General features: G+C 37.0%; 1 protein-coding gene across 3 annotated transcripts in view; it reads left to right on the top strand.

The window, feature by feature from the left end:
* The window catches only part of KIF2A (kinesin heavy chain member 2A), a 141966-nt gene that overhangs the window by 121078 nt on the left and 9942 nt on the right, over window positions 1–10946 (top strand). For 2 of the 3 annotated variants that reach the window (XM_006876192.1, XM_006876191.1), the window contains exon 17: window positions 2007–2157. In XM_006876192.1, the coding sequence (XP_006876254.1) occupies window positions 2007–2157 (151 nt within the window). Of the gene's footprint in view, window positions 1–968; window positions 1083–2006; window positions 2158–10946 lie in introns of all 3 variants that reach the window. The other variant, XM_006876190.1, reaches the window with a different exon arrangement.

Below are 10946 nucleotides of genomic sequence, written 5' to 3'. Positions count from 1 at the left end.
GGAGGGGATTATAATCAATGTAATGAAACAAGTTATATGAATTGTTGAATGTGAAACTGATGATGTGCCCTGTAAACTTTCACTCAATCCACAATTAAAAACCTTAAATTAAAAAAAAACAACAGAAATTCCTGAAACCTGAAAGAATTGATGAAGTAAACATATGGATGGTATATCGAAGGTTATTGTAAGGATTAAATAAAAAATTGCTAATCATAATTCCTGACCCATAGGAAGATCTTAATAAATGTTGCTTTGAGGCATTCTGCTTCCATAAGGATATACAGCCTCGGAAACCCTGTGCAGGGTCGCTATGAGTTGGAACTGACTCCACGGTACTTAACAACAACTATTAAACGCAGTTTGCCTAAGCAGGAAACAGGTGATCACAAAGAAGGGGACAGAAAAGCCATGATATGGCTAAATTAAAACTATTACAGATGTTAGCAAAAGCAACTTAAATTTGATTGCTAAAGTCTTAGGCAACTTTTCTTATTCAGGGATCTTCATCTAAATACAAAATTACTTCAGTAACTGATAATAATATCAAGGGTACTTCATACCTTGATTCTGTTCTAAATGCATCGGAGACGAATTAATTCATTACAAACAGTGGGTGTCTTTAAGACAGTGTGGTTTACTGCTCTTGGGTCTTGAGTAAAAACTCTTAAACTCTTGACATATTAGTGCATGGCATTGATGATAGGAGAAAATGAAATTGAATGACCATGTAGTTAATTAATAAGGGCCATTTCAAATTCAGGTGATAAACTGCATGGAAGGATTAACAGGGGGAAAAAGATTTAGGACTGTGGAGCCAAGGGATCAGTATTCTAAATATATTGAGTCACAACAGTGTTGATTTCCTTTCTGAAAAAATATGTGAGTATTAAATGAAAACTTTAAATGTACATTGCTGTTTTCACAAGAGCGTTTTCTTTTAATTTATTGCTGTTTTGGTGCTGCAGAGTAAAGGAGTTTGGAATTAGTCCATCAGACATTCCCTTCTCACAGGGTAGTGGCAGTCGCCCTGATCTTTCTCCTTCTTATGAGTATGACGACTTTTCTCCTTCGATTACCAGGTCTACTTCATTCTATTTATAAATGTTTAATAGTTTCCTTTGAATTGTGCTATGTTTCAAACATTTCATTTACTTCTTTTATCCTGGGCCATTTTATTTTTCACTTTCATTTCCATTTCATTTGGCAGGTGGCTGTGCTGCATGATCTGCATTTTTGTGTACTTTATTAATTTTATTTGCTTTAAACTATTGGTTTAGAAATCAGACTTCCTATTTCCCTTAATATTTTTAAGGATGATGTCTCTAGTGTGTATTTATCACTAAAACTTAAAATGTTTTCTTTACAGTGAAGTTTACCTTTATTCTGTAGGGTCCTAAAATTTCCTTGTCTAAAAGGAAATAACAAGTATCTTCTTATGCTAGAAATCATACTGTCTCCCAAATGTGTCAATTTAAGTATAATAGGTAAAATTTTAATGATAGAACTTTACATCATACTGTATAAAGTGAGAAATCTTCATTTTATATGTAGCTATTTTAATTGAGCATTGTGGCTACCAAAAATTTACAAAATGTATCAAATACTCTTGATTTCAACAATGTTCCATTTATTGATCTAAATTACAGTTTAAATGACATTTAGATCTAAATTACATTTAAATGACATTGTTCCTGTTCATATTAATTTGGTTGTAAAGATTGTCATATTTTCCTTTGAATACTGAATCTGCATGCTTTGCCAGTTCTTTTATAATTATGCATAATGATTTTATTTAAGTAATTGAAAAGTTGCCAAAGTAAATTTTAAAAATTAAATAACCAAACATCCCCTTAGTATATACACAGATTTCAGGTAAACTTACCCTGTAAAGCTGACATCATCAGCCATAGTATACTCAATAAATTGACTTCATATTGACTGGTATATGTTGTTTCTCTGCAGGAGTCTTTATTAATTTTAGATACCTCTTATGTGTTTAATAGAGTGAAAGAATTGACTGTGGATCCAACTGCTGCTGGTGATGTTCGTCCAATAATGCACCATCCACCAAATCAGATTGATGATTTAGAAACACAGTGGGGTGTGGGGAGTTCCCCTCAGAGAGATGATCTGAAACTGCTCTGTGAACAAAATGTGAGTAACATAATATAGTTGTAAATATCTAATCTTAGTTCATTTTATCAGTTATAGAACTTGATAAAAAACTGACGTTTAAATGAAGGATCAATAAATTCTTGCCTGTGGGCCAACTATCTATCTATATTTTTATAAACAGACATTTTATTAGAACATAGCCATGTTCATTTATATATTGTCTGAATGCTTTATCACTGTAACAGTAGAGACAGACCATATTTCCCACAAGCTCTAAATATTTGTTATCTGGCACTTCAAGTAAGTTTGGTGGCTCATAATCTAAATTAAATTATCTTTTTTTAGGAAATTTCTTTTAACTTTTATATATATACACACACACCACATGTATATCACATACAAAGCAAAGTAAGACTGTGGACATTCATATGTATTTAAAAGATGCATGAACTACTTCAACATTTTAAGAAAGCTCAAAATTCAAGCATGACAAAACACTGTTGTTACTGCTGCTAGATACAGTCATCTTAGTTTCAACTCATAGTGGCCATATATGTACAACTCAACAAACACTGCCTGATCCTGCACCATCCTCACAAATGTTATTCTGAACCTATTGCGCCTGTCACTGTGTCCGTCCATCTCCTTGGGAGATCTTCATCTTTTTCACTGCCCCTCCATGGTAAAGGGCTTTTACCAGCCATGATGTCCTTCCCAGGGACTGGTTCCTCCTGACAACATGTCCAAAGAATAAGAGACAGAATCCAACGATTGTGGTTTCTAAGGAATTGTCTGGTTTTACTTCTCCTAAGATAGATATGTTCAGTCTTCTGACAGTCTGTGGTACTTTCAGTGTTTGTCTCCAATTCAAATGTGAATCAATCTTCCTTCCTTATTCATTGTCTGACTTCAACATGTATATGAAGTGATTGAAAATATCATAGCTTAGGTCAAGCACACCTTAGTCCTCAACCTGACTTCTTTAATCTTGGACGCTTTAAAAAGATCTTTTTGCATCAGATTTGCCTAATGGAATATGTCATTTGAGGTTTTTTTGTTTTTAACTTTTTTTGTAAATTGAGTGAAGGTTTACAGACAAGATCATCAGATTTACATTCATTGAATCTTGCACTTAGTTTCATCTCAGTGACTGCAATCTTCTCCGTGCAACAGCATTCATCCTGCTTCCTCCCTGTGGTTCCTCTTTTCATTCCACTCACCTTCCCGTCTTAAGTAAATGTTGCCCTTTTGGTTTTGATTTAGAATTCTATGGTGAGCATACTTTACTAGTGTTGTTGTCCTCCCTATAAGTCTTCCTACGGCTTGGCTGAAAATTGGTATACAAAGGCAAGTTCTTTTCCAGACCTTACTTAGTCTCAAGTTCCTCCAGTCTCTTTCTGACCAGTAAGCCTGGTCTTTTTTTTTCAATACTTGTGAGTTTTGTTCCACATTTTCTCCCACTCTATCTGGGACCTTCTAATGTGAATCCCTTTCAGAGCAGTTGGTAGTGGTAGCTGGACACCATCTAGTTCTTCTGGTCTGAGAGTCATGGAGACTGATGGTCACATGTTCCATTAGTCTGTTGGACTAATTGATTCAAAGCATATTCAATTTTTGTTACTCTTCCTTTGTTCTATACATGGAGATACCAATAGCTACACCTTAGATGGCTGTTCATGAGCTTTGAAGATCCCAGATGCTACTTACAAATGTTATATAAACATGTAAGTAGGTATGTTCTACTTCTCTTTCCATGCCCTTTCAGCCTGTGTCTGTGTATGTATCTACCCACAGAACGCTGTTGTTCCAAGATTGTGTATATATATATATGTAAACTATCACATAATTCACAATAAAATATTAAAAAAAAAAGTAAAAAGCTGGTAGAAGAATAAAGAAGACAGGTGAAGATCCAGGTAGGTATGAATGGGCTAAAGGGGTAGAGGTAAATAATGATATATTTCCTTTTTAGTCTTCCTGTCTCATTCCACAATCCCCTTTCAGGCCTTTTCCCTAGTGAGAAACAGTTCAGAGTGGCTGTGGTTGTTTTGCACTGCTGTTGTTTTGTTTTAATGTTTTATTGTGAATTATGTAATGGTTTACATGGGAGAACATTAGTTTTACATTCATCCTATCATATATCGTTTCATTGCCATGGTTACAATCCCCTCCATGCATCATCAACCAACCATAGGGTATACACTACAAGCTATCCCCCGGTCATCAGCACACAGCCCCTCTCCCTCTCTGTGTTTAAAGTCCCCAGCTGCTCCATCTCTCTACGTCATCGTCTCTGCCTTCATCTCAGGCATCACTGCTTCTCTGGGTAGGGTCCCGCTCTCCCCTCTTCTCCCTTGATGGTCCCAGGGACCTCCGCTACTAGACTGCAAAGTTAATCACTTCCCTCCTTGCTACAAAACGTCTACCTTTACGTTTCCAACCGTCAATATCAGTCCTGGTGACAATTATTCACTATTGTATCACGAGAGATCTTCCTGCATTTCATTTCATCAGCCCCGCCTAGACAGATTGGATTACTACTCAGTGGAGAAGCTACCTTCCTCCACGCCCTCTGGATCTAGGTTCCCTCTTGAAAGCTTGTAAGCCAGTCACTTCTTGCCTTTGTAGCCCCTCTATTTTGGGTAGCCAATGTCCAAGTTGCCTATCTCTGTCTACTCTGTGTATGGAGGGGAATGATCCTTGCTTTTGCCAACCTTTTTGTATATTACCCTTTCCTTCTCCCAAGTTAATATTTGTCTACTCTCTAGCCAGTGAATTACTCTCCCTTTCCTCTCACCCTGGTAACATCAAAGAATGTTTTTTTTTTAAATATGAAAACCTCTTTAGTAGTTGTCTCATACAATATTTGTCCTTTTATGAATGACTAATTTCACTCAGCGTAATACTCTATATGGTCTCCTGGTGTGGTGTTGTGGTCCTGGACTGCAAGGTTGGCAGTTTAAGCTCACCAGCCGCTCCTCAGACACCCTATGTAGAGTTGCTGTGGGTCGGAACCGACTCAACAGCACTTAACACCAATGTTCTATTATTATTTGATTTCTTGACTGCTGCTTTCATAATAAGCATTGATTGTGAATCTAACCAAAATGAAGTCTTTGACAACTTTAATCTTGTCTCTATCATGATGTTATTTATTAGTCCAGTTGTGAAGATTTTTGTTTTGTTTTAGCATTGAGTAGTAATTAATCCATACTGAAGAGTGTATTTTTTAATCTTCATCAGCAAGTACTTCAAGTTCTCTTCACTTTCAACAAGTTTGTGTCATATGCATATTGCAGATGGTTACTCTGCCTTCCTCCAATCCTGATAATATGCTCTTGTTTATATGGCCTAGTGTATCGTAATAGTTATAACACAGTTGAATGCCTTTGCACTGTCAATAAAACTCAAGCAAACATCTGGTGTCAGCAGTGATACCCCTCAATCTTCATCTCTTCTGAATTCGGCTTGAATTTCTGGCAGCTCCCTGTTGATGGTTGCTTGCAAACATTTTTTTGAATGATCTTCAGTAAAATTTTACGTACATATCATATTAATGATATATTGGTTCAGTGATTTCTGCATTACATTGAGTCACCTCTCTTTGGAATGGATGCAAATATATTTCTTGTGTAGTTGGTTGGCTAAGTAGCCATCTTCCAAATTTCTTGGCATAGACAAGTGAGAATGTTCCAGTACTGTATCAATTTAATGAAGCATTTCATTTGGTATCTCAAGTCCTGGAAGCGTGTTTCTTGCCAGTGCCTTGTGTGCAGCATAGATGTCCTTCAGTCCCACCAGTTCTTGATTACATGCTATACCTACTTAAATGATTGAACGTCAAACTTTTTTTTTTTCTTTTTTTGGTACAGTGACTTTTCTTTCCATCTTATATTGGTGCTTCCTTCATCCTTTAGTATTCTTTCCATATAATCTTTGAATTTTGCAAGTCAAGGCTTGAATTTTTTATTCTGTTCTTCCAGTTTGAGAAATGCTGGCATTTCATTATAATACTTTGTCTTCTTTAGCTTCCCTTTGAAATTTTCTATTCATCTCTTTTACTTTATCATTTCTTCCATTCCCTGTAGCTATTCTACATTCAAAAGCAAATTACAGTTTCTTCAGACATGCATTTTGGTCTCTTCTTTCTTTCCCTTGTTTTTAAATGACCTTTTGCTTTCATCATATGTGATGTTATTAATGTCATCCCACTTCTCTGGTGTTCATTAATTAGTGTTTAATGCATCATATCTGTTCATAATATGGTCCCTAAATTTAGGTCATATTTTGTCTCTTGTGGACTTGTTTCTAATTTTCTTCAACTTCAGCATGAAGTTGCATATGAACAGTTAATGGTCTGTTTCACAGCCTGCCCCTGGCCTTGTTTTGATTCTCTCTTCCCACAGATGTAGTCAGTTTGATTCCTATGTATTCCATCTAGTGAAGTCCACATATATGGTTGCCATTTGCTTTGATGAAAAAGGTATTTGCAATGAAGAAGTCGTTGGTCTTGCAAAAATCTGTCAAGTAATCTCCAGCATGGTTTCTGTCACCATAGCCATATTTTCCAACTACCTATCCATATGGTAAGCATTGCACTGAGAACCACAAGGTCCATGCTTCGAGCCCACCAGCCACTCCACAGGAGAAAGATGAGACTTACTGCTCCTGTGCAGAATTTAAAACCTTAGAAACCCTATGCAGCATTACTATGAGTTAAAACCGACGGCACATAACAACTACAACATCCCTCCTTTTTTCCAGCATTCACATTCTAGTAACTAGTAATTATCAGTGCATCTTGATTGCATGTTTCAGCCATTTCAGATTGTGGAAGTTGGTAGAATTTTTCAATTTTCTCATTGTTGACTTCATTGGTTTTGGTATGTAAATTTGAATAATATGTTATGTTAACTGGGCATTCTTTTAGGAATATAGATACTATCACATCACAGCATTGTATTTCAAGATAGATCTTGAAATGGTTTGTTTTTTTTTGTTTGTTTTTTGTCAATGAAGTGATGCCGTTCTTCAGTTTGTCATTGCCAGCATACAATTGTCTAATTCAGAATGTGCAGTAACAGTCCATTTCAGCTCACCAGTGCCTAGGATATAAATCAGTTATGCATTCCATTTCATTTTTGACAGCTTCCAAATTTTCTAGATTCATAATTCATACATTCCACGTTCCAGTTATCAGTTGATGTTTGTAGCTGTTTCTTCTTATTTTGAGTTGTGACCTATTAGCAAATGAAGTTGGTGAAAGCTTTGCTGCATCTACGTCATTAAGGTTGACTATACTTTGAGGTGGCGTTCTTCCTCAGTCATATTTTTTGTGCCTTCCAACCTGAAAAGCTCATCTTCTGGCACTCTACCAGACAATGTTTCATTGACTGGATGTTTAGAGCTCAACTAGAAGTAGAAAGAAGAGGAAAAAGAAAGAGTAATACAATTTGATGAACTTGACTTACACCTATGGATGCAGTAACTCAAAAGAGGGAATAAATCTTTACAGTGAGGATCATTCCCACCCCCTCCATACACAGAGTAGACAGGGATGGGCAACTTGGACATTGGCTACCCTAAATGGGGTTGAGGGGAGTCTACAAAGGCAAGAAGTGACTGGCTTACAAGCTTTCAAGAGGAAACCTAGATCCAGAGGGCGTGGAGGAAGGTAGAATCTCCACTGAGTAGTATCCAGTCTGTCTGGGCGGGGCTGCTGAAGGGAGATGAGGATAGGACTCTTGTGATACAATAGTGAATAATTGTTATGAGGACTGACTATGAGGATTGGAAATGTAAAGGTAGAAGCATTTTGTAGCAAAAGAAGGGGAGTGATTGACTATGCAGTCTAGGAGTGGAGGTCCGTGGAACCATCAAGGTAGAAGAGCAGAGTGCGAGACCATACCTAGAGAAGCAGTGACGCCAGAGATGGAGGCAGAGACGATGACGTGGAGAGATGGAGCGGTTGGAGACTCTAGACCCAGAGAGGGAGAGGGGCTGTGTTTTGACGACCAGGGGGCAGGTTTGCAGGGTATAATGCCCTTTGGTCGGTTGATGATGCATGGGAGGGGATTATAACCATGGCAATGAAACGATATTCGATAGGATGAATGTAAAACTGATGTTCTCCCATATAAACTATCACATAATTCACAATAAAACATTAAAAAAGAAACCAGAAAGAATGTTTATTGGTCTAGTGGTAAGGATTTTTGTTTTCTTTACATTGAGATGCAATCCATACTGAAGGCTGTGCTCTCTGATTTTCATCAGTAAGTATTTTAAGTCCTCTTCACTTTGAACAATCAAGGTTGTATCATCTGCATATCTCAGGTTGTTAATGAGACTTCCTCCAATCCTGATGCCACGTTTTTCTTCATATAACCCAGCTTCTCGGATTATTTGCTCAGCAAACAGGTTGAATAAGTATGGTAAAAGAGTACAACCTTGTCACACACCTTTCTTAATTTTAAACCATTCATTGTTCCCATTTACTGCTTGAACAGCTACCTCTTGGTCCATGTATAGATTCCTCATGAGCACAATTAAGTGTTCCAGAATACTCATACTTTGCAATGCTGTTCATAGCTTGTCATGATCCACACAATCAAAAGCCTTTGCATAGTCAGTAAAGTACAGGTAAACATCTTTCTGGTATTCTCTGCTTTCAGCAAGGATCCAGTGGACATCAGCAGTGATATCCCTTATTCCATGTCCTCTTCTGAATCTTGTTTGAACCCCTGGAAGTTCTCTGTCAATGTATGCTTACAGCCATTTCTGTATTACCTTTACTTGCATGGGGTATCAAAGATATTGTCTGATGATTTCCGCTTTCTATTGGGTCACCTCTCTTTGGAATGGGCACAAATACTGATCTCTTCCAGTTGGCTAGATAGTTGTTGTCCAAGTTTCTTGGCATAGCTGAGTGAGTGTTGCCTCATTTTCTTGAAAGATTAAAATTTTTATTCCATCAATTCCTGGAGCCTTGTTCTTTGCCAGTTGCTTCAATGTACCTTGGACAGTTTCTCTTTCAGTATCATTGGCTCTTGATCTGTGCTACTTCTTGAAACAGTTGAACATCAACAATTTCCTTTTGGTACAATGACTGTATTTCCTTCCATCTTCTTTTGATGCTTTCTGCATCATTCAACAATTTGCCCAGAGAATTTTTCAATAACGAAAGTCGAGGCTTGAATTTTTTCTTCAGTTCCCCCAGCTTGAGAAATGCTGAGCATGTTCTTCCCTTTTGGTTTTCTGACTCCAGATCTTAGTACATTTCATTGTAATATTTGACTTTGTCTTTTTGAGCCGACCTTTGAAATTTTTAGTTCCTCTCTTTTACCTCATTTCTTCCATTCGCTTTAGCATCTCTACACTGGAGAGCAAGTTTCAAGTGTCTCTTCTGATATCCATTCTGAACTTTTCCTTCTTTCTTGTCTTTTTAGTGACTTTTTGCTTTCTTCCTGTATGATGTTCTTGATGTCATTCCACAACTCTTCTGGTCTTCAGTCTTTAGTGTTTAATATTTCAAATCTATTCTTCAGATGATCTCTAAATTCAGGTGGGATACAATCAAGGTCATATTTTGGCTCTTGTGGACTTGTTTTCATTTTCCTCAGCTTCAGTTTAAATTTTCATATGAGCAGTTGATGATCTGTTCCACAATCAGCCCCTGGCCTTGTTTTGGCTGATGGTATGAAGGTTTCCATCTTTTCTTTCCACAGATGTTGTCAATTTGATTTCTGTGTATTCTATCTGGTGAGGTCCATGTGTATAAGAGACTGGCTAGGTGACAAAAACTAATCCAAAGCCTTTGACATCATGTGTTCTACGTGTGAGAGAATGATTTTCAACTTGTCTATCCTCAGGAAGCAAGTGATGGTTCAGTATTAACCTTTAGTTAAGTACTGGTATGTGTACATATTTTCATTACTATACTAAGGCTGAACAGTAAATTAATAGAGAATAGAGTCTAGAACACATCCTAGAGATAAAACTAACATAGGTAGACTAGTGAAAGTATAATCACATATAATCAAATTTCGGAAGTAGAATAAATTTGTATCAAAAAAAAAGTAGTCAACATGGAAGTGATAGAAACTCATATAGTATCTTGAAACAGATGAAAGAGGGCATGCTTAGGCTTAGGGAATGAGCTGGGCAAAGAAAATGAGTAAAGCTGTTTTGAGTGTGTTTATTAGAGAGAGAATGCTTACTTACATGCCTTGATAAAAGGCAGCTTTTCCTAAAGAGAAGATTTTTTTCAATTCTTTGATCAACATAATCTTACACACCTTTGGGAATGGTGCTTCATTGATGAAAGAACCATGTTTTTTTACGTGTGTTGTGTTCAATACCTTCGGGCCTGAAACTGAATTCACCAATGTAGCTCATAATCAACCATAGCTCAGAAGGACAACATTTTCCCAGGATAAAGTTAAGAAGGTATAGAAAAGAGAGACAAATGAAAACACTAAACACAGAGAGAACGTGGGAAGAGTACTGTTACACAGGATACGTAGTTGAGAGAAGTTTTTGTTTTTTTTTTTAACACTTCATATAACTTGTTTTATTACATTGATTATAATCCCCTCCATATACCATCAGTTAAAAGTATTTCTCTTTATCCACTTTAGCTTTTTTTAAAAAAACACACAAACAGAAAACCCCACTCAGGCATATATAATAAATTACATCTCCAAAGAGCACATTCTGCAAGTCTGCCTCTTGGCCACCGGCTCTTAGTCCTTCTCTTCTTCGTTGATGAATCTAGAGTCCTCAGCCGCTCCCCCTCTCCATGCCCCCATCTCTGCCCCCATCTCTGG

Source organism: Chrysochloris asiatica, unplaced genomic scaffold (assembly GCF_000296735.1).
Source record: "Chrysochloris asiatica unplaced genomic scaffold, ChrAsi1.0 scaffold00362, whole genome shotgun sequence".
Classification (NCBI taxonomy): domain Eukaryota; kingdom Metazoa; phylum Chordata; class Mammalia; order Afrosoricida; family Chrysochloridae; genus Chrysochloris; species Chrysochloris asiatica.
This window is presented reverse-complemented; position numbering and strand designations above follow the sequence as displayed.